Consider the following 24,603-nt stretch of genomic DNA (forward strand, 5'->3'; position numbering starts at 1 on the left):
AGAAGAGTTTAGGGTTTAAGCCTATTTTAAATATATTTTTACGAGTGTGTGTTTCAGATAAGAACATTCACATAAGTGCAACCCCCCCCCCCCCCCCCCCCCCCCCATTTAAAAAAAAGCAACTTTGTTTTAATATAATGTAAGTTAAGATTCACGGGGGGGGGGGGGGGGGGGTACTTACACAACAAGCAGTCATGTCTAATATTCAGTTTCATTTTAATCTCGGTTTTGGACGTCGCCATCTGCTGGTTAGTTGCAATTACTCTCCTGCACTCACAAGCTGTAGTGACTCAGTCTTTCTGATGTTTTGTAATGGCTCCTCTGACTAAATACATCTGTGCCCGAACTGAACACTTTTATTTGTATTTTTTTTTTTCGTAAGCCAGCTGTGCACAGAGCGTTGCCCCTTCTCCTCAGAGTCTCCCCAGACCATACTTCCAATTTGATTCACATTATATCTAATGCAAGAGTGATTCTGATCATTATTGATAAATGACAGTTCTCACCCTTGCGGGCTCTAGTGTAGTACTGTGTTGATGTCTTAGGTTCTGTGGTTTGAACAAAGTTGTGCAGTTTATTTATGAACAATACAAGACATAAAGTAATTATTCATGACTGAATGTGTAACAGTTCATACGTTAGCAGATGTACATGGAGGACGCACTGGCTTGACCCAAACTGAAATTTGGGCCAACAACGAGAACTCATTGAATCTAAACGTTTTTTGTTTGTGTTAATATTTAATTGAGGGTTTGTGCTTGTTGAAACTTTAAATCATGAATCAATCACAGGGACTGACACATTGTGAACTTATCATGTGTCTGTTATATGTACAGCTTTGTGTTTCATATGATTTATGAAATCTCATAACAAGGGGTTAAGAAAAATAAATGTTCATGGCAGTAAAGAGCAAAACAAAAACAGTGCATATTTTGTGTAACATTTGAGTTTTATTACAATTTGAATAACACACGCATAATTGTAAATATTCATATATATATAGGAGGTGCAAAAAAAAAGAAACGTATCCACGAAAGTCACTGGAAACCATTTCAGTGCCACTCTCCAGGTCTTGTTTGTGTTTAAATATATATTAAGTTTAGCTCAAGTCACTTGAGTTAATTTTTTTTGCAAAACTACAACTTACTTTTTACATTTAATCGAAAGAACATAAGTAATTTCTTATAATTACTGTGTGAGCTGTAAATGTATCTGTATAATATAATAACATTATAATATATATGATTCATTTATAAACTACGAAGAAACGCAGAAAAATTATGATAAATATATTGTTATTGTTTTCATACAGAAAACTTAAAGAGATCTTCAGGTAAATTTACCCATCAAATGTTTCCTTGTATTTTCCTCAGGTTTTAATAAAATGATGTAGCACTTTTGTAAGAAAATGCAAAACAGCATTCCATAACTTGAAGCCAGGATGGCAAATATCTCCACAGCCACAGTGAACTTCCCAGGAGAGCTGACATAAGCCGGGATGAATGTGATCCAGACTGCGCAGAATATCAACATGCTGAAGGTGATCAATTTAGCTTCGTTGAAATTATTGGGAAGCTTTTGAGCCCAAAAAGCGAGAACAAAACACAACATGGCTAAGAGTCCAATGTATCCCAACACAGGCCAGAAGCCGACAGCTGATCCCAGCGCACACTCTAAGATGATTCTGTCCTCGTAGAGATACATATTCCTAAAAGGAAACGGAGGATTGATTGTCAGCCAAAGAATGCAAATCACGACCTGTATCAGAGTGAACGCCAGAACACTGATCCTCTGCTGTGCAGGACCGAACCATTTCAGCATATTTCTGCCTGGAAGTGTCGCCCTGAAGGCCATTAACACCACTTCAATCAGGAGAGACTTGGTTTTTACTTTAACAAGTTTATTTTTTACAGTGCACAGAGAATGCGAACATTTATAGTCTTTTGCCATTTTAGACCCCTGTGTGATGTCATCAGGATTGGAAGGGGGTGGAGCAGAACGTCTTACAGGAATACCCCCCAGGGTTCTAGACACTGGTGGTGGTTCATTGGTCAATCGTTTGTTTAGATGGTCCATATATGAGCATTGTCTTGTTGGACTTCCTAAGGGTGACATCCTCTGTCCTTAACCTTCACAAGAGTAAGGAAAAACTACGAAAAAACCCTTCTTGAGGGAAAAACGTAGAAACCTCAGGAAGAGCCGCATGCGAGGGATCCCTCTTCCAGGATGGACAGAAGTGCAATGGATGCCACGAGTAACAAGTCTGTTGTCAGGCAGTCAGCTGCCACCTTAGTCCGTGATCGGTTGTCATCGGGATCCGGAAGAGGTGATGAAAGTTCTTCTCAGGACTGGAGGAGTTTGGGGTGGTTGAAGGGGTTGTGCGAGTCACTGCATTGACACTGCTGAGGAAGAGAAGAGAAGGGATTTTTAAAGTTTGACAGCTGCTGTGTGACTGGCTGAAGGAAACAGCGCGGGCCTGATTAGATAATTGGGAACACCTACGATCAGCTGACAGCATACAGGTTAAGCCCTCCCATGGGCATTCTCGATATTTAGGACCGCCCGCACTCAGCTGATCTGAATGGGGTTTTAAGTCTTCCTTACTGAACTTACGCTGAGCTCCATTTCAATCAGGAGAGACTTGGTTTTTACTTTAACGAGTTTATTTTTTACAGTGCACAGAGAATGTGAATATTTATAGTCTTTGGCATTTTAGACCCCTGTGTGATGTCATCAGGATTGGAAGGGGGTGGAGCAGAACGTCTTACAGGAATACCCCCAAAAGAAGGAAGACGAAGAATGTAGATCAGGGGAAGTGAGATACTGGTGAGTCTTACCTTGTGTTGTAGAATCCTAGGGGATAATACATACTTTGGAAAACGATGATAGTTAGTTCAAAAATATGAAGATGACACGTTGGAGTGCATCTACGCCCCCGAGTGGACAAGATATGAGGTAAATGAAGAGGTATTCACAAGTTTAAACAGGGATCTAAAATGTAAAACATAATTGATGCAAAAATATATAACGGTAATTACATGTCGATAAAGTGACCGCTACAAACATTTTTAGGTTGCTTGATGAAAATTAGGTCCGCTGGACTGAAGGTAAAATGTCGTGGTGAGTGCAGGTTCTAGATGTAGAACTTAATAAAAAGGTAATTTGAACGACTAAAATAAGGCAGAGACCAAAATTAGATAAAATTTTTAGAAGAATTTGAAAGCGGCACGGCACACCGCAACAGAAATTAAGTCGCATGATGAACAGGGATTAAGACGGCTCGGCTCACCGCCAAAAGAAATTAAGTGGCATGGCAAGCTTAAATGAAGTTCCACTGACCGAGTTAAAGCCATGGTGAGTGCAGCTCCTAAATGTAGAACTAAATAAACGGTCAACAAGGACCAAACATAAATAAAAGATCATTCGACCAAAATGAATTTTAAGGTTCAAGACCAAATCAAATAAATAACAACAGAAATGCAAAGCGGCACGGCACACCGCAACAGAAATTAAGTGACATGGCAAACTTAAGTGAAGGTCCACTGACCGAGTTAAAGCCATGGTGAGTGCAGCTCCTAAATGTAGAACTGAATAAACGGTCAACAAGGACCAAACATAAATAAAAGGTCATTCGACCAAAAAGGAATTTTAAGATCCAAGACCAAAATAAATAAATAACAACAGAAATGCAGAGTGGCACGACACACCGCAACAGAAATTAAATCGCATGACGAACAGAAATTAAAAGCGGCTTGGCACAATCGCCAACGGAAATTAAGTGGCATGGCAACTTAAATGAAGGTCCACTGACCGAATTAAAGCCATGGTGAATGCAGGTCTTAAAAAACGGTCGCGAGGGACCGAACGTAAATAAAAAGGTCATTCGTCCAACAGAATTACGGTCCAAGACCAAATCCGACCAGGTGTAGTGCAGTATGTAGTGAGGAGAGTGCCCAAGGCAATTTCCTGTATGTGCAAATATACATGGCAATAAAAATAATTCTGATTCTGATTTAAAGAGAATTTAACTGTATAGCTAGCGTCACTCAAAGAATGAGCAGATGATCCGGAACCACCACATATGCATTTGAAGACATCAGGTTTTTTTTTCAAACTTTGATTCAAATGGGATGTGTTTATGAGAGGACGGATACAGGGAGTGAAGGCAAAAGATACTCTTCCCGGTTGTTCTAGTGAGCCAAGGGAATACCTTGGAAGGCCGAAGAAGTTGCATTTCCTATTCTGAACGCATGGCTGAATAGAGTGCATGCAAGAGTTTGCTTTAATTAAACTTGTTTATGCTGGTGAAGAACTGTTTTGTTTTAGAGATGAGGTTTCCAAAATGAGGAATACGGGACGAATGGAGAAGGCCAGGGCTACGCCATTGTCCTTAAAAATCCCCCAAAACTCACAGATGGAGTACATTTGTGAATAACCGCAGATTATCAGTCAGATGCACTGCTAAATATATTATTATTTTTACTTATTTTGATTGTGATTGTGACATGTGATTGTGCAGATGGGGCCAGACGCAGGTCAGATCGGCACCTTATGCGTGACATTCCGAGTCCCATGGATGGAATAGTTAATGGAATTTCATGAGAGATGATGTGTACCACGAAGTGCTGAGGAAAGCAGACACTTATTTGTGGCGTATTAGCTGCATGGGAGGATTTATGTCGTGAATATGCTGTACAATTGATTTATTTATTTTAATTCGGACTGCGGGACACCGAATGATTGAAGCATTTAGTTAGAGAGGCTGCGCCTGACTCCGTGGAATTATCGTGGGGGGGGGGGGGGGGGGGGGGGGGATCATCCAGCAGATGAAAACCGTAGGACCTCTCAGGAACACGCGTCTGACAATTTAAATTTAAGTCAGCTGTTGCGCTTGCACCTTGATCAGATCGCGGTGTACCTATAATCTCGCCACTGGGGATAGTTTGTGTATTAACGTGTCAGTAAACGTGTTCATAGATTATTTTTATTCATTTATATTTGAATTTATGCATTTATTTTATGGGAACGATGAGTTGAACGAATCGATTTAATATAAATAATGATTAATTTATCTATTCATTTAGATTGTTGTTCGCTCCAGAGTTTATAAGTCTGTATTTAAACGTCATGAAAATACTTTTGTGCTCAGTATTCTACGATTTTAGGGGGCTGAATTCCCCCTAAACTGTTCTCCCCCCCCAAATAAGTTAGGATCTTTATTTTTATCAACTATTGTTTTCACATGAACAAGTTATTTATAACTCTAACATGCTACATATGCGAGTGCGTTTCAGTTTTATATGTTTTCTCCCCCTTCAAATTACGATCCAATAGCCTCTCATCATACTTAACAATAAAACCGGGCACTAGGACCTTGGGGAGTCTGCATTGCTGCTGCGCTGACTCTCACCCTGCCAAGTAACGTCTCTCATCAAGACAGCAGGATTACAGCCAAGGAGTTTAGCTCATAGTAAATGATGCACGGAGTGACATTTTAAGTGCAGGTAGTTACAGAATGTGGCTCTGTAGTTGTTAACAATTGTTACCTGCTTAAATTTAGGTTTACTTGAGGCAAATGAAAGGGAATATTGTAATGAGCTATGTTAACAACTTAGCTAGCTATTTTGTTAGAAAATGTCTCCAGTGAGCAAGACTGAACGAGCAAATTTGAAATGTAAAAAACTACTATCGACAGCTCTCTATTCTTTGCATTAATACCTATCTCTAGTATTTTAAAACAATAATATCAGTGCCTATAGAATGTTGTTGTTTATAATCAGTTAATGATAGCAAAAACTTTAATGTCATAGTGTCCCTCATAGCGCTATATCATCCAATTCATTGAGAATTATTTCTCTCCATTTGAGAAAAGTTCATATTTGTATTGTCAAATTTCACAATGACCCTGAAATTATGTCTAGGGTTAGGCTTAGACAAACATTCAGCATCTTTGGGGCTAAGCCCCCCCTTTCTTTCAATCCTAGAAACGCCCCATGTGAACGATGTTTGTGGATTTTAAGATTACGCAGGGAGGCAGCGCTGCCATGTAGATTATCTGTATGGCCCCTCAATCGTGTACGGCGTGACGATGCCAGTACGTTTCTAACGTTCACTGATACGGGGAATTGACGGGATTCAGGCCCAGTATTTTTGAATGTCCGCCAGGACGTTTAGATTATTGCTCCGTCGGATTGGCCCAATTGATCTTACACTGGAAGACGCGCAAGGTGAGCTTCTCCACCTCTGATATACCAGCCCTGTCGTTCAGTGCATATTGCATCTGGCGTTTGCGGAGCGTTCATTCTGAGGACGTGCACGACTGACGCTCACGTGGTCTTTGGATATACGGGTCTTGTGGTATACGAGACGGCCATCAAATGCACGCGCACCTGTAATCAATTAGAGGAAATTAATCGGTCCGGTTCAGGTGTGTATTGCATGCCTCAACCACAGCGCGGTTTTATGATTCTGAAAAGGTAAAATGCTTCCGAGTCTCAGATCAGATAATAAATACGCCGATGCGGCGCCTGCGGCGTGCGAGGGTTTAAGACGAGTGTCAGTGTGCTGAGGACCAGGGACTGCGGAGTGGTGGTCAGAATATTATCTAAAGCTAGAGTGGTTACTATGAGTGTTAAAAAGGACGATGTAATACTTATCTTCGGGAGGGGCTTTGGAAGAGGTCGCTTGTTGAACTTTTTTCGACAGCGAACAGTAAGTCTTCCTTACTGAACTTACGCTGAGCTCCATTATAGTTTTCCCGAGGACACAAGAGATGCAGAGGACGAAGGTGATGCCGAACGCCGTGTGTCGCAGCATGCAGGACCACTCAGAGGGGCGGCCGATGAAGGTGAGGGAGCACAGGAAGCACAGGGTCAGGGAGAAGAGCAGCAGGAAGCTCAGCTCCGAGTTGTTGGCTCGTACTAGTGGGGTTTCTATGTGGCAGTAGAAGACAAGTGTCATGATCATTGTTAAAAAAAGTCCCAGTAATGAAAATGCGGCCAACAGTTTTCCCAGGATTTCATCATATGCCAAGAACTCTATTGTTTTGGGGATGCAGGTATCTCTTTGGCCGTTGGACCAATACTCTGTTGGGCATTTCATACAGTCTATTGAATCTGCAAAATGAAAAACAATGCAGAGAAATGTGTTTTAACAGTCATTATTCATGAAATTTAATTTTTTTGTGTCTCTTTCTCAGCAAATACAGATGTTTTGTCTGCAGTGACCCACTGCATTTACCTGTTGAATTACTGATCCCTCCAGCAGGACAGGGTATGCAATCTGTAACAAGATCTCCCTCGTCACCGTGGGTTATTTGTCAGGAAACAGTGGGGACGCAGGTAAGTGTGTCTCAGTAGCTTCTTTTATTTCTTCAGACACCCATACAAAAACATAAATCAAACTTCTCATTCGCTTTGCAGCGTATCGTTTCTTCTCCGGGCGTGCACTGGCTCCTCTCGTAACCGTCCCGAGCCCCAGCTCGCTACTGCTGATAAGGGGAGAGAGTCATTAGTGGAACTGGAACACCTGAGCACAATTAGACTCTCTCCCAGGCACCGATCCCAGCACCCCATCTCCACTCCCTCCCTCCTGTAGCCGACGCTGACCATCCCCCACTACCACACAATCATAGCAGCAGACTGGTCTTCCTTTTTGGAGGACCTTACGAGTTCCCTGGAGACAAGGTTCACTGCACACTGACACAGGCGCCTCCTACACAGCCACAGTTCACATCAGAAATGTAATAAAATCAACTCATAAATCCAATTTTAGGTTTTGGAGCAGTTTTCAGTAAATCAGGACACAGGTTAAAGAATCAAGCCCTCAGTTTCCACTTTACCTCTGTGAGCCCGTTTTCCCTGACAACTGGGATGTTAGTCATTATGAACTGATGACTCTCTGGAAGAGAAGCATCATAACGGCCAACTGTGACTCCTTTCAGAGTTCCTTTGTGTACCGTTTGTAAATTAATGAGTTCATATCTTGCCGGCGAGTCTCCATTTTTGTCAAAATAAACTCTCTCCCCCTCACCGGTGGTGAAATTCACAGTGCTGAGATACTGCACAACCTATAATTAAGAAATTGTAAAGAGATTAAAAGACAGATTCCTGCTGTTGTCACACCGTCACTCAGAGCTGAGCTTTCTCACCTGCCAAGGCTGAATGTGTTTGGGATCAGCACAGCTCCCAGAGGCAAAGGGTCCTTTACCGTCCTCACATTTAATCAGGTTGTCGAGAGCGTGAGCCGCTGCATAAACTGACTTGTACACATTGTTAGTGAATCTCAGCTCTGACACATCAGTGAATTGTGATTCTATGTTTTGCAGGCTCTCAGAGCCTCAGCATGGCTTTCTCTGTGTGTCTGCACTCTCATTCAGACAGCAGTCAAACGTCTCTTCCCAGAAATCCCTGACAAACTGACTGTGGGGGAACTGTGAGGGGTGGAGCCGTCTCAGGTGCTCTTCCAGCCCCGGGATCTCAGCTCGGCTGGCGACAAAGCCCAGTGAACCCTTCAGGATGCTGTGCCCCTCGCTGTCTGTCAGAGAGTGATCTGTGATCCAGGCGTCGCTGCCGACAAACTGCAGCCCCGTGATGTTCTGCTTGTACAACTCTGCTGCCAACAGCTTAATTTCTCTGTGAGTCATGAAGGCTACAATAACTCTGGAGGTGGCGTGCTTAATGATCGTTATTATTCTCTGCAGGTTTTCAGGAGGACCTGACGATGAAAACGATTCAGAATACTCAATGCAGATGCCGTATTCTTGTGCACATTGGATAAATTCATTCATGCCGTTGCGGCCATAATAGTTATTAACAGCTATAGCCCCGATCCAGTTCCAGCTGAAGACCCTGACCAGCTTTGCCAGGGCTCTGCTCTGGTAGTAGTCACTGGAAATCGTTCGAAAGAAGGTGGGATATTGTTTTCTGTTGCTCAGACAGGCGCAGGTGGCAAAATGGCTGATCTGTAGTGAAAAACAGAAACATGTCACTGGAAGATACCCATTAACATTTAATGATTTTGCAGAATCAACATTTAAATGAATCCTATAGATATACATTTGCAGACCAGAGTAAGTTTACAGCAGCCCAATTAACAGAATTTAACATAGGACATAATGCATCTGTATTATTTTACTTACCACAGGAATATGAAATCTTCCAACCACTTTTTGAAATGCAATAGTTGGTCTGGATCCTGAATGCCCCAGTATAGCCTGCACCGTCTCCACTTTAGTGCAGTTGTAACTGTTGCCACTATATTAATGTAATATGTTATAAAGGTTTCGAATGTTTATTTTGTATTTGTATATATCATTGCTGTAAATAGAAAAAAGACTTTTATTTTTAAGCCTCTGCTGAGCTGCATGTTTTGAGAAGAACCATCTAGAAGAAACTCGGAGAAGTAACACGAAGAAGAGACACAGAGAAGCAGGCAGATGGAGTTACACACCTGTCTAACAGTTTTTAAGTAGGAAGAAGATAAGAGGATTCCTTTTCAGAACATGCAGCCAACGAGGTATTTTGTTTGTTATTTATTTTAACTTTAACTGTAATAATTGATACTGTGTTTGCTAGTTAGCTAACGCTGTATGTTGTGTCTTTTGTTGCCGTGTGTGGCGCAGTTTTCACGGTCTGATGTGAAGAACAAGACTTTATTAAAGACCCGTGGAGGAAACCATTTGCTGTCTGACTGTGCTTGGGAGGGAGACACAGTGAAAACTCGGACTGTTCGTCGACGCAAGTGGGCGGAGCAGCAAGACGTCTCAAGACTAGCGAGCTAATCTCGACGTGGTGGCTACGGTGCTTGGAACGATCGTGCAGATGAGTCAAAATCACGCACTTTCACACAGTTGAGGAAGCACACACACACGCTGTTTGAGCCTTTGTTTGAAAGCAAATCCATAAGAAACTTGGACACTGATAAGAGTGGGCTAAGAAGAGGGCTTTGCTAAAGTTTGCTTAAAGGTTTATGTGTGGGTTTAAGTACTGTTGTGTGAGTGATGAATGCAACTTATTTGCTTAGCATGTACAACTGAATCTTGCCATTTACTGTATAGCCAGTTTTAAGAAGCAAAAGGCTTAAAGTTGTAGGATACATACCTTTTTGTTTTGAAAGTTTAAATTGTGTTTTGTTGTTATACTAAGTGAAGGCTATTTGCCATTTGATGTTTAAGTTCTCAATAAGTGTTCCAAGGGAACCGAGATATATACATTTTCTAAGTGCATTTACTGCTATTGATTATCATAGCTTATGATAATATTTTCAGTTTAAATATTAAAACACTGCAGATACACACATTTAATACAGATTTAAGTAAGCTTTAGCAATTCATCCAGACATTTATTATACTCTAGAGTTCTTTTATTGACATTTACATGTAAGTTAGGATAAGCTATTCAAGACCCTTTGATAATGGCAGAGCCTAGTCAGTCTTTAACTCAGGTAAGGGATAATGTTAGGGATAGTGAAAATGAGCTGGTTGAAGATCAAGCTAGAGACACTGAAGCCCAACCAGAAGAAGTGCCTCAGCCAAGATGCAGTGAACGGATCCGTAATCTTACAGAAAAAGGCAAAGAAATGCAGGACAAGAAAATTAAACCACTGCAACAAAGATTTAACTACATTTACCAAATATGGAGAACACAAGTTAAATCAGCTAAGCAGGCATTATCACAATCATCAGAGCCATTAGCAGACGGTCTGCTTCATGATATCATTGGCGACACCAGAGGCCTTTGTGCAGACGTCCAGCGTGTTTATGAAGAGCTGCGCAGAGTCACAACACCAGACTGTGATATGCGTCGAAGAGTGGATCGGTGTGTAGAGATTTCCAACTTCATCGTGTCCAAAGCTGCGAGTCGTCTGAGTGGGAAGACGCCAGAGGGAGAAGAACAAGATTGGCCAGATGCAAGCTCTCTTTGGAACTCAAGCACGAGTGAATCTGGAACTTCCTCCTCTATCTTAAAGGGCGCCTCAGAGCATTCAAACATGTCTTCTGTGAAACATCAAGAAGCTGCCGCCGACGCTGCTGCAAGTCAAGCTGTTCTGGAAGTGTTGCAAGAACAAGAATGAGAACAATTGGAAATACAGCGCCTGGAAGCAGAGGTTAAAAGGAAGAGTGCTGCTCAAGAGGCCCCCGCTCTAAAGCGTTGTTTAGAGCAAGAAGCAGAAGAGGTGAAGAGAAGAATAAGGAGAGAAGATGAGGACGCTGAAATAAAAGCTGGACTGGAAGAAGAGCACACAGCTATGCAAAGAACTCTTGAGGAAAGACGGAGAAGAATACAGCATTTGGAGGCCATGAAGGAGCTCAGTGCAGCACGAGCAAGAATGCAGGTGTACAACCAAGAACCAAAAGACATCCTAAGCCATGGGTCGGTTGCAATTTAACCAGCTGCGGAGCCCCACAAGACACCTGCCCCTGCCTGTGTTTCCTGCCCCTCAAGCCGTCACAACCTCCACAAGTGAAAGCACAAGAGAGCTTGTCATGGTCCTTGCAGATGCTTTAAGTGCCAACAGAATCCCAGTTCCTGAACCTTCAGTATTCAGTGGCAATCCATTAAAATACGGTGACTGGAAGCTTTCTTTCCAAACTCTGATAGACCAGAAGAATATTCAAGAGAAGGAGAAGATATGCTACCTCCGTAGATATGTAAGTGGACAAGCCAAGAGTGCACTGGATGGCTATTTCCTACTTGGGACTGAATCTGCCTATGTGTCTGCATGGGAGATTTTGGAGGAAAGATAAGGAAACCCATTTACAGTTGCAAAGGCATACAGAGACAAACTCCAAGCATGGCCCAGGATCGGCACTAAGGAGAGCTTCAAGCTCAGAGAGTTTGTTGATTTTCTCAGAAGTTGCGAGGCCGCAATGGTCCACATCAAAGCATTGGAGATTCTAAACGACTGCAATGAAAACAGAAAAATATTGTTAAAGTTACCTGACTGGCTAACTGCAAGATGGAATCGGAACGTCATAGAAGCTGAAGAGAAAAGCAGCAAGTTCCCCTCCTTTAGTCAGTTTGTCAAATTTCTGATAAGAGAAGTGAAAATCGCTTGTAATCCAGTTACATCATTGCAGTCACTGACACAAGGTGAAATTGAAAAGCCAAAACAACAAAGATATCAAAGTGTTAACGCAAAGACACTGACTACGAGCTCCAATGAAGACAGTGTGAAAACCTGCACTTTCTGTGAGAAGACTGGGCACACTTTGCTCAAATATAGGAAGTTTGTGGAAAAAGCCGTCTCAGATAGAGTAAAGTTTGTCCAAGCTGAAAGGCTGTGCTTCGGTTGCCTTAGGCCCGGTCACCTCTCAAAGAGTTGCAAGTAAAAAGGAGCGTTTGCGACACCGGCAACAGGCGCCATCCTACTTGTCTGCATGAAGAGAGAGACACAGGCCAACATAGAGCACCACAAGTCACACAAAGTCCAAGTCAAGACAGGTCAACTACAAGGCAGGAATGGAGTAGGGAAGGCCCCAAGCAACACAATGTGAAACAATTGCAGTAGCTACTTCAAATAGAGTAATCCTTAAGGAAAATAATAAACAAACATCTGCAATAATTCCTGTCTGGCTGTCATCTGCAGCACAACCATCACAAGACGTACTTACATATGCTCTTTTGGATTCGCAAAGTGACACGACCTTTGTTCTCAGTGAAGTAGTTAATGCTTTGGAGGCCGACAAAGAGCAAGTCAAGTAAAAACTCTCTACTATGACTTCAAGAACAACACTGGTAAGTTCTCAGAGTAAACAACCTTCAAGTCCGTGGCTTTTACTCCAACAAGAAGGTCTATTTACCACCAACCTACACACGTGACTTTATTCCCGCCAACAGAACTCACATTCCAACAGCTAAAACTGCCAAAGCTTGGTCCCATCTAGAACACCTCCAAGATAATGTGGCACCTTTACAAGACTGTGAAGTAGGTCTGCTCATTGGGTATAACTGCTCGCAAGCCTTACTCCCACGAGAAGTTGTGTCTGGCGAAGAAAATGAACCCTATGCACAGCGCACAGACCTTGGGTGGAGCATTGTTGGCCCTGGGAATGCGGGTGTAGATTATGGAGATGCCATCGGAATCAGCCATCGCATAGTAGTGAGGCAAGTGACACCAGGAGTTAACCCCTCAGTCAGTCTGAAAACTGAAGTACACTATGTGAATAGAACCAAAGTCAAAGAAATCACCCCCTCAGACATCCTTAAGGTCCTTGAGTCAGACTTCTCAGAAAGAGCTGGAGAAGAGGATCCTGTGTCTCAAGATGATCTCAAGTCCCTGTCAAAGATAAGAGAAAACATCACACAAAAGGATGATGGGCACTACAAAATGCCATTACCGTTCAAACAGGAAAGACCAAAACTACCGAACAAGAAGATATGTGCAACACATCGTCTTAATTGTCTTCCAAGGAGGCTAAAGAAGAATGAAGCATACTACAAGGATTACGTGAACTTCATGAACGACATAATCTCATGTGGCGATGCAGAGAAAGTCCCTGAAGAGGAAATTGGCCACAGCCCGGCTTGGTATATTCCACACCATGGAGTTTATCATCCGCAGAAACCAGGGAAAATTCGTGTGGTATTTGACTGTTCTGCCAAATTTCAAGAAACATCTCTTAACGATCATCTACTCACCGGACCTGACCTGACAAACATGTTAGTGGGTGTCCTGTGTAGATTCCGAAAGGGCTCCATCGCAGTGATGTGTGACATTGAAAGGATGTTTCATCAGTTTCATGTGAAAAAAGAAGACCAGGATTACTTACGATTCCTATGGTGGGAGTATGGCAATCTGGAAACCACACCCTCAACCTACAGAATGAAAGTCCACCTGTTTGGAGCGGCTTCGTCTCCCGGCTGTGCCAACTTTGGCTTGAAACATCTGGCGGCACAAGGGCAGGCTCTGTACTGTGAAGACACGATCCACTTCATACAAAGAAACTTCTACGTAGATGATGGGCTGGCAAGTGTTCATACTGAGAGGGAGGCCATCCAGCTCGTCAAGGAATCAAGAGAGCTTTGCGCCGCTGGCAAGCTAAGACTCCACAAGATGGTTCTCTAATGACAAGAATGTGATGGCATCCATCCCAGAAGAAGAACGTGCTACAATTAAAGAGCAAAACATGGCCTTGAGCTTACCTCATATGGAGAGATTGCTTGGAGTTGAATGGTGCATCACTTCTGATTCATTCAGATTCAGAGTTCAAGTAAAGTCCAATCCACTGACCAGAAGAGGTGTGCTCTCTACAGTAGCCTCGGTGTATGATCCATTGGGATTCATGGCACCTTTTGTCCTTATTGGGAAACAAATTCTTCAACAAATGTGCAGAGAAAAGATTGGCTGGGATGATGCAATTCCAGTAAACCTAAAGCCCCAGTGGGAGTCCTGGATCAGAGACCTACCCAATCTAGCTGAAATGGAAATCAAAAGATGCTACTTACCTTCAAGTTTTGGCAACATTAAGAGTCATGAACTTCATCATTTTTCCGATGCAAGCACCTCCGGATATGGTGAATGTACTTACCTGCGAGTCATCAATGAGTCCAACGATGTCCATTGCTCTCTATTAATGGGAAAATCAAGAGTCTCACCAACCAAAGTGACAACAATACCAAGACTGGAGCTCAGTGCAGCAGTAGTTGCCGTCCGCACCAGTGACATGCTCCGCAATGAATTGGAAATCCAAGACCTGCAAGAATACTTTTGGACGGACTCTACAGTCGTCCTCGGCTACATAAACAACGATGCAAGAAGATTTCAAGTGTTTGTAGCCAACCGCACACAAAGAATCAAGTCAAGTACAAAGCCTGAACAATGGTTCCACGTTGCATCTGAGGATAATCCGGCCGACCATGCGTCCCGAGGTTTGACTGCAGAGCAACTCAAGACCTCCAACTGGTTCAGCGGACCGAAGTTTCTTTGGCAAAAAGACCTACCTGACAAAGCGTGCAAGGTGGAAGAAGTTAAGGAAGATGATCCTGAGCTCCGCAAGGCTCTTGTGTTGAGTACTAAGGCAAGGGAGAACAGAACACTTTTAGACCGCCTTGAGAAGTTTTCTGACTGGTCAAGGGTAGTGCAAGCAGTTGCCAGATTGAAACGATGAGTTTAAGAACACAAAGCTGACAAGCAAAGAACCAATGCAAGTACAAGCCTAGAAGAAAGGAAAGAAGCAGAAATTGCTATCATTAAGTTAGTTCAAGAAGAAGCGTTCCCAGATGAGATGAAGAGCTTGGAAGTGAAGAAATCGATCTGTAAGACAAAGCACAGCAAGCTGTACAAGTTAAGTCCATTTTTGGATGAAGAAGGGATCCTAAGAGTGGGAGGACGTTTAAGTCAAGCCACAGTACACCCACATGTGAAGCATCCAGCAATACTTCCAAGAAACAGTCACACATCAGACTTAATTATCAAGCACTTCCATGAAAGAGTTCATCATCAGGGACGTGGAATGACTGTTAACGAACTGCGAGCTAATGGATTGTGGATCCTGGGATGCAGCAGTGCAGTGTCGTCACACATCTTCAAATGTGTCAAGTGTCGAAAGTACAGAAGATGTACTGAAGAACAGAAATTGGGTAACTTACCTGAAGATAGAATGGAAACAAGTCCTCCGTTCACCTACACTGGCAACGACTACTTTGGTCCAATCCATGTTAAAGAAGGAAGAAAAGACATTAAAAGGTATGGACTTTTACTTACCTGTCTATGTTCAAGGGCTATACACATAGAGATGCTTGACGAAATGACGACTGATGCGTTCATAAATGCCTTAAGAGCATTTATTGCTGTAAGAGGAAATGTTCGTCAACTTCGAAGTGACCAAGGAACCAATTTCATTTGTGCAAGAATAGAGTTTGCAGAACTCATGAAGGAATGGATGAAGACAGAGTAAAAGCTCTAGGATGTGAATTTTGGATGAATCATCCAGCGGCAAGTCATATGGGTGGCGTCTGGGAGAGGCAAATTAGAACTATAAGAAGTGTTCTCACTGCCATTCTTGACCAGTTAGTACAAAAACTTGATAGCTCATCTCTCAGAACTTTTCTATATGAAGTGATGGCGATCATTAATAGCAGGCCACTTACCGTTGAACACTTGAATGACCCATCCTCACCTGAACCTTTGACTCCAAATCATATTCTTACAATGAAGTCCACCATCATTCTTCCCCCACCTGGAAAGTTTATCAAGGAAGATCTTTATCTTCAGAAGAGGTGGCGTCGAGTTCAATATCTAGCCAATGAGTTTTGGATTCGATGGAAAAAGGAATATCTTTTGAGTTTACAACCAAGACAAAAGTGGCAGAAGAACAGAAGAAACCTAAAAGTAAACGACATTGTGCTTTTAAAGGATGATCAAGCCCCACGTAATGAATGGAAGCTGGCCAAAATAACAGCAGTTTATCCAGGGTCAGATGATAGGGTGAGAAAGGTCAGATTGTTAGTTAGTGACACCACATTTAATGAAAAGGGTAAATCCACTACAAAGACAGTTTTCTTGGAGAGACCTGTGCATAAGTTGGTTTCTCTGCTTGAAGCAGACCCAGTGTAATATGTCTAATGTTTATCTTCATTCTATGGAAGAAGTTTAATGTTTATCTTTGCATTCCACACGTAATGGTTAATGACAGATGTGTAATGTTTTAAGGTCAAAGACTTTAACTGCAACAGTCAGTATGTATGAGGAAATCTCAGAAGTAAGGTTTTGTGATTTGGTGGGAGTGTAACTGTTGCCACTATATTAATGTAATATGTTATAAAGGTTTCTAATGTTTATTTTGTATTTGTATATATCATTGCTGTAATTAGAAATAAGACTTTTATTTTGAAGCCTCCGCTGAGCTGCATGTTTTGAGAAGAACCATCTAGAACAGTGGTTTTCAATAGGTGAGGCGCGCCTCCCCTGGGGGGCGCCAAAGAGCCAAAGGGGAGGCGCGACACGAGACACTCGCAAAAACAAAATACACATCTGTATGCAGCTCTAGTGATATCTATAATTGTGCGTGCGTGTATTAGTTTTAAAATGCATCGTTTCCCTGTCCCAAGTCAACAGGAGTCAGCATTAAGGGAGGAGACAGGACCCAGCAAAAAACGTAGGAAAAATGATCTTGAATGCGTTTCTGGTTGTCTGTGGAGAGCGAGTTCCCCCAGATCTCCAATAGGGCTATGGAAGTCTTAATCCCCTTTACCTCCACGTACTTGTGTGTGTGTGGGTTTTCCACACTGACCGTGATTAAAAACAAATACAGATCAAGGCTGCAGGTGGAGGACGACTTGTGTATATTTCTCTCTGCACTGCAGCCCCGCATCGAACACCTCTGTGCATCAAAAGCGAGGCCTCATTGTTCCCACTGATATGGACGATTCAATTGAAAGTCAATGTTGTGTTGTCTTGAATCCATGAATTGGGTGGGCCATAGGGTTGATGCCGCTCGTAGCGCAAATGATGTGAATTTGACGCATTTTGTTTGTTGTTTAAATTTGAGGTTGTACGTGGCTGAAATCGTTAACAAATTTCATGAAAATATGTGAATCTGTTCGATCTGATAATATGCCGTTGTCGTTCATTGATCAGAGAGTTGTCCATTGTGCAGATTCTTTTCGAGACGATGTGCATCTCCTTCAAATGTGCGCTTAAAGCCCGGTCACACAGCACCGATCAGCCGTCGGATGTCGTTGGTTGTAGCTTTGGCGCCGATTACACATGTTAAGCATGTTTTGTTGACTTGTGGATAGGCCTAATTTTAAAAGTAGCCTCAATTAGGCCTGCATGAAGTTGGAAATGATTTGCTGTTGCAAAGAATCGTTTATGAATGCACTTTTAAAAAAGTTGTGGAAATAAAATGTCTTCAACATTACATTTGATTAGTTATTGAAAATCATCATTGCCTGGAACACACAAAAGATGGCATTTACTGAAGAGGCGTGTGTGGGTTAGGTCAGGCGGACGGGATTCATTTTTTTGGAGGGGAGGCTCGGCTGTCCTTACCTACTCTAAGGGGAGGCTCACATTCACCCAATTTGAAAACCCCTGATCTAGAAGAAACTCGGAGAAGTAACACGAAGAAGAGACACAGAGAAGCAGGCAGATGGAGTTACACACCTGTCTAACAGTTTTTAAGTAAGAAGAAGATAAGAGGATTCATTTTCAGAACATGCAGCCAACGAGGTATTTTGTTTGTTATTTATTTTAACTTTAACTGTAATAATTGATACTGTGTTTGCGAGTTAGCTAACGCTGTATGTTGTGTCTTTTGTTGCCGTGTGTGGCGCAGTTTTCACGGTCTGATGTGAAGAACAAGACTTTATTAAAGACCCGTGGAGGAAACCATTTGCTGTCTGACTGTGCTTGGGAGGGAGTCATAGCAGTTGTTGTCCCTGACTTCCTCCTTCACTCCGCTCACCAGTGCCAGTGCAGCTCTCAGTATGTCCATGGTCCCACAATCACCATAGATCCTGTAACCGAGCGTGACGTTCGGCAACATGTCAGGATTTCTGTTGATCTCATTTATAGCAAAGATCATCGCTTGAGCAAATTTGAATTCTCTGAGATTGAAGCTGAGGCGGTGAGAAAGAAATGACGTGAAATAATTGATCAGTGTGTTATAGTCTCAAATAAAGAGGCAAACATACACAGACACTTTGGAAATATACTATACAGGGCACACAATACATACTTTTTGCACTTTCGTACATCTGGAACTGTCTGAAATGTATTAGTCACATAATCCTGCCCTGTGCGAAAAGAAAAGATGCCTCCCAGAACAAGGTCGCCATCCTGGGCCAGTTCAGGAGGTCGTGCGGAGCCTTGCAGGCGGCACATGGCGGCTCCATACCCAATCAGCAGAACCGAGAGGAGCAGCCTCAATAAAGGCATAGTGGTTATTGGTCACCCGGTCCTGCGTCTCGTAGCGGGGCTTTATACACCTTCAACAAGAAGGAGGGGTTGGACTCAAGCCTCAGGAGATGAAGCCAAACAAGTAAAGCCAAGGATGCTTTTGTCAGTGAAACTGGATTTTATTGTTTTGATTTCACTTTGCATACTGAATTAAACTTTGGAAAATCGGCAATGGAAATATGTATCAGGCTTCTGCTTTTAGTCATACTGACTACGTTACACTGAATCAAATGCTGCAAATTAAATGATATACAGTACAGTATAGAATACAGAATAGAGTTGTTTATTTGACAGTTATTATGTAGAAACAATGATGGCATGAGAACATATTGCGACCACTCTTTAGTTTGTTGCTTTTGTTTGTTTGTGAGCAGGATAAACCTAAAACTATCAAATGGATTTAATACGAAACTTGGTGAAATCATGCTGTATGGGTCAAGAAAGAACCAATTAGATGTTGGTGTGTATACATACTTTCTTAACATTGCCAGATGGGGTGTTTTTTCAGTTTTACCAGGGAAGGATTTATGAATCTTGATAAAAAATAAGTCATGCATATTAAGAAAACAGATATCTATGACTTCTGCTTGATAGATTTAAGGGGACAATTGGGTCTTGTTGGAGTAAGGTGCTTTACTATGTGCCATTCTATCTATTTTGGTGGCACCTTCCCCATCATATTCTTCTTTGTATTCCTCTCCGGTTTATATAAGATAATATAACATTTTGGAATAAAAATACAAATGAGGAGTCCAAAACTTGAGGCCAAAATAGCAAAGATTTCCACTGCTACACTGAACTTCCCAGGAGAGCTGACATAGGCTGGAATAAAAGAGATCCAGACTGCGCAGAATATCAACATGCTGAAGGTGATGAATTTGGCTTCGTTAAAGTTATCGGGTAATTTCCGCGCCAGAAAAGCAAGAATGAAACATAAAATGGCCAGAATCCCGATATACCCGAGTACGGCCCAGAATCCTACAGCTGAGCCCAGCGCACACTCCAGGATGATTTTGTCCTTGAATTCTTTAAAGTTCTTGAACGGGAAAGGAGGAGAAATTGTCAGCCATAAGATGCATATAATAACCTGTATGAGAGTGAACCCTAGAACACTGAGCCTCTGCTGTGCAGGACCAAACATTTTCATCACATTTCTGCCTGGAAGTCTCGCCCTGAAGGCCATTAACACCACCATAGTTTTCCCGAGGACACAAGAGATGCAGAGGACAAAGGTGATGCCGAACGCCGTGTGCCGCAGCATGCAGGACCACTCAGAGGGCCGGCCGAGGAAGCTCAGGGAGCACAGGAAGCACAGAGTCAGGGAGAAGAGCAGCAGGAAGCTCAGCTCCGAGTTGTTTGCCCTGACGATGGGAGTTTTCCTGTTTCTGAAAAAGATGAGTGTCACGACTGCGGTCATACATGTTCCAAACAGGGACGCCGCGGTGAGCAGTGCTCCCATAACTTCTTTATACGAAAGAAACTCTGCCTCTTTCTTCACACAGGCGTCTCTTCCTTCATTCGACCAGAATTCAGGATGGCACCGCACACAGGAGACAGAATCTGAAAAGTATTACAGCAGGTGTGACTCGCCGAGTAGATTAGATTAATTTCATTGTTCTTTTATAGCATCTACACTAAGTCCACACTATGTCCCTGACATTGGCCACTTATAGCAACTGTCTTTTCAATAAATCATGATATTTACTGTTGTATTATATTTTTTAGAATAAAAAGACATTCATCTTGTGATTGCAATGGACAACTAACCTAAGGGAAATGTGCAGATATTCTCGATTATTCGCAGGCTTCACGCTTATTGCTGCATAATTCCTATTGGTATAACTTTGTTAATTCACTTTTCACATGGGGTCTTCAAATTTGACTTGAATTTATAACTGCATACAATATATTTAGGTGATTTATGACTTAATTTTTTCATTTATTTGTAATAGAGAAACTACACATCCCCCCCCCCCCAAGTAACCTTACCTGAGTCGGAGATTAGAAAACAGATTTGTGGTAAATGGTAATGGTAAATGGTTTTGTATTTATATAGCACTTTTCTAGTCTAGATGATCACTCAGATATAAAATATATATCACTTGACCTGTGACGTTGCTTATTTCTCCCTCTGCACATCTTATACAGTCAAAGCAGCAGACAGGTTTTCCTTTCCGGAGAACCTTCCTGGTTCCTGGGGGACAATTCTCACTGCAAACTGACACAGGCACCTGCATGAAGAAAACGACCTTGAGGAAATACACGTGCATTCAGTTGTATTCATTTTGGTGCAACCACACAATTATACTGCAGGTATATACTGACTTGTTTTGAGTTCTCTGCCCAGATTAAAGGCGTATTGTGCAGATTCAGCTGTTTGTCTGCAGGTAGAGACGCATCATAAAGACCGACTGTGACAAACTCCACAAAGCCGCTTTCTGCTCGCTGCCAGTTTATGATTTCATACTCTGCTGCTGGGTCGCCATCTTCATTAAAGTAAACCTTGTCTCCCTCCTTTGTTTTGAACTGAATCCTTCCTATGCGATGTAAAATCTAAAGAAGACAGTTCATAGTTAATAAACATCCTCTAAGTCTATCACAGAGAGGCTGCTTATAAGAAACTGTGGAAGTGTTATCTCTTGTGTAAGAACTCACCATCAATGGATTGAGCTGCATTTTGTCGTTACATGTTTCATTACAGCCAAGAATGCTATGAAGTGCATGAGCCACAGCATAAACTCCTTTGTAGACATTGTTAAATATCGGCATGAGAGACATGTCAGTGAAGCTGTTGTGCACTTGGGTCAGATCTTCACCCCCAGTACATTCTCTCTGGTTCCCTGTGGTCTGTTTGAACTTACAGCTGAATAAAGCCTCCCAGAACTCTGTAAACATTTCATTACCGGATGAATTGAGTGGCTTCACATTCAGTATGAACTCTCTCATGCCCGTGACATGTGCTTTGGGGATGGACAGGCCTATGGCCCCGTCAAGGATGTGATGCCCATTCATTTCTGCAGTCTGAGAATCAAAGATCCAGCTCTCGCTGCCCACCCACTGGTAACCAGTCAGGTTGTGTTGGGACAGCTCATGTATCAGCACATCCATATCCAAGTGAGAGAGAAAAGCAATAATCACCTTAGAGGTGGAAGCCTTGATGACGTTGATTATCTTTTGTATTTTGTCGGGCGGGTCTGTTCTGAAGAAAGACACGGAGTACTCCAGACAGATGCCCAGCTGTCGGGCAGTTTCTGTGAATATAGCCATGCCGTTATTTCCGTAATCATCATTGGTTCTAATGGCTCCAACCCAACTCCAACCAAAGTGCTTGACCAGCTGGGCCAGGGCTCTGCTCTGGTAGTAGTCACTGGGTATTGTTCTGAGGAAGGACGGGTATTTGGTTTTGTCACTGAGACAAGCGCAGGTGGCGAAGTGGCTGATCTAAAAGAAGAAAGAAATTTCCTCTAAAGGTAAAGATAAGAGAAAAATGTCTCTCCTAATTTACTCTAAGCAGCAAAAAATGATAAAAAAGTTCATAAGCATTAAACATTTAAGAAACCTACTCACCAGTGGGATATGAAATGGCCCGATGACGGTAGCTATAGCCATGCTTGGAGAGGAGGAGGTTTCTCCCATGATGGCCTGCACCTGTGCAGGTTTGGTACACGGCGTGGCGGAGGGGGCAGATTCAACATCGTTACCGTTAGCCAAGGCCAGAGCAGCCCTCACACTTCTGGCGATGGAGCCACATGTATCGTACATTTTATATCCCAAAGAGATGCCAGGCAGTAAATTTGTGGTGTTATTAATCTCCTCGATGGCAAAAAGCATAGCCTGGGCAAACTGGAACCCTCTGAAATTCAAACTAAATGCAAACAGTTATAGATATAGTAACAATTCCCTGATTAAATGCATGGACAACTTCACAGTTGGAGTGTTTTTCCTCACACTCTAATTAGGAATTGTATGAATATAACTTGCTGACTATAAGTTGAACAAACTCAATTCGGTTAATCTTTTTAAACTTTAACAATTGTATTTTCTCAAAGCAGTTTAAATGAAAAACTCTGATGGTATCAATGCACACAACATAATTTGAATTTTCTTAGTTTGATTATATTTGTTTTAACCTGTTTTCTATCTCTATTCATTTCATCCAGTAGATATTTTCCATATTATAGATTTCTACTGAATAATTTACCTGGTGCACTCCAGTGGCAGTGGTTTGTGAGTGTAGGTTTCCTCTCTGTCTTTCCAGCTGCTGTGGAAAGAGAAGATTCCCCCCAACATAATGTCCCCATACTGAGACAGTGGAGGGTTCGCAGGATCCCCCCTCCGCCTGCACTGTGGCTCCTCAGCCTGAGAGAAAGACGCCACCAGCAGCAGCTGTAAAAGTGCCCACCCTTGTTCTGGCCACCTCTGAATGGACGTCATTCTTCTGCATTAGAGAAATTAACCACTTGATGGCATCTCATGTGCCACAGTTTAAATCAGAGGCTTTGCACTGGTATTTATACATTTATGAGCGTCATATAAAATGTTACCCGAACAGTGATGATTCACTGCTCTGGACCTGTGAGGTGGGGCAAGAGGAGGGAGGTGCCAAAAGACGAGAAGAGTTTAGGGTTTAAGCCTGTTTTAAATATATTTTTACGAGTGTGTGTTTCAGATAAGAACATTCACATAAGTGCGTAAGTAAGGGGGTACTTACACAACAAGCAGTCATGTCTGATATTCAGTTTCATTTTAATCTCGGTTTTGGACGTCGCCATCTAATGGTTAGTTGCAATTACTCTCCTGCACTCACAAGCTGTAGTGACTCAGTCTTTCTGATGTTTTGTAATGGCTCCTCTGACTAAATACATCTGTGCCCGAAATGAACACTTTTATTTGTATTTTTTATTTTCGTAAGCCAGCTGTGCACAGAGCGTTGCCCCTTCTCCTCAGAGTCTCCCCAGACCATATTTCCAATTTGATTCACATTATATCTAATGCGAGTGATTCTGATCATTATTGATAAATGACAGTTCTCACCCTTGCAGGCTCTAGTGTAGTACTGTGTTGATGTATTAGGTTCTGTGGTTTGAACAAAGTTTTGCATTTTCATGTTAGGTCATGAAGTTTATAGTTTATTTATGAACAATACAAGACATAAAGTAATTACTCATGACTGAATGTGTAACAGTTCATACGTTAGCAGATGTACATGGAGGCCGCACTGGCTTGACCCAAACTGAAATTTGGGCCAACAACGAGAACTCATTGAATCTAAACGTTTTTAGTTTGTGTTAATATTTAATTGAGGGTTTGTGCTTGTTGATACTTTAAATCATGAATCAATCACAGGGACTGATATATTGTGAACTTATCATGTGTCTGTTATATGTACAGCTTTGTGTTTCTTATGATTTATGAAATCTCATAACAAGGGGTTGAGAAAAATAAATGTTCATGGCAGTAAAGAGCAACACAAAAACAGTGCATATTTTGTGTAACATTTGAGTTTTATTACAATTTGAATAACACACGCATAATTGTAAATATTCATATATATATAGGAGGTGCAAAGAAAAAGAAACGTATCCACGAAAGTCACTGGAAACCATTTCAGTGCCAATCTCCAGGTCTTGTTTGTGTTTAAATATATATTAAGTTTAGCTCAAGTCACTTGAGTTAATTTTTTTTGCAAAACTACAACTT

The 24,603-nt window shown here is 42.1% G+C and overlaps 1 protein-coding gene and 1 pseudogene across 1 annotated transcript; both read right to left on the reverse strand.

Annotated features, from left to right (window-relative positions):
• Positions 1-1,317: 1,317 nt before the first annotated feature.
• On the reverse strand, positions 1,318-18,819 carry LOC128440824 (extracellular calcium-sensing receptor-like; annotated as a pseudogene).
• A 736-nt stretch (positions 18,820-19,555) lies between these two features.
• LOC128440794 (extracellular calcium-sensing receptor-like) lies at positions 19,556-23,298 on the reverse strand. Its single transcript, XM_053423635.1, has 6 exons — positions 23,105-23,298; positions 22,471-22,768; positions 21,559-22,344; positions 21,229-21,456; positions 21,011-21,134; positions 19,556-20,463 (listed from the first exon to the last, which is right to left on the reverse strand). Exons 1-6 carry the CDS (start codon positions 23,191-23,193, stop codon positions 19,556-19,558), a joined length of 2,433 nt encoding a protein of 810 aa, XP_053279610.1. The 5' UTR covers positions 23,194-23,298.
• Positions 23,299-24,603: the final 1,305 nt, after the last annotated feature.

This window comes from Pleuronectes platessa, chromosome 5, assembly GCF_947347685.1.
Source record: "Pleuronectes platessa chromosome 5, fPlePla1.1, whole genome shotgun sequence".
Classification (NCBI taxonomy): Eukaryota; Metazoa; Chordata; class Actinopteri; order Pleuronectiformes; family Pleuronectidae; genus Pleuronectes; species Pleuronectes platessa.

Coding starts and splice junctions, on each gene's coding strand:
- LOC128440794 (XM_053423635.1), bottom strand. CDS start 23,193: ATGTTGGGGGGAATCTTCTCTTTCCACAGCAGCTGGAAAGACAGAGAG. Junction 22,345..22,470: donor GGCCATTTCATATCCCACTG/GTGAGTAGGTTT, acceptor TTCTTCTTTTAG/ATCAGCCACTTCGCCACCTG. Junction 21,135..21,228: donor GGGCAGAGAACTCAAAACAA/GTCAGTATATAC, acceptor TTCTTCATGCAG/GTGCCTGTGTCAGTTTGCAG.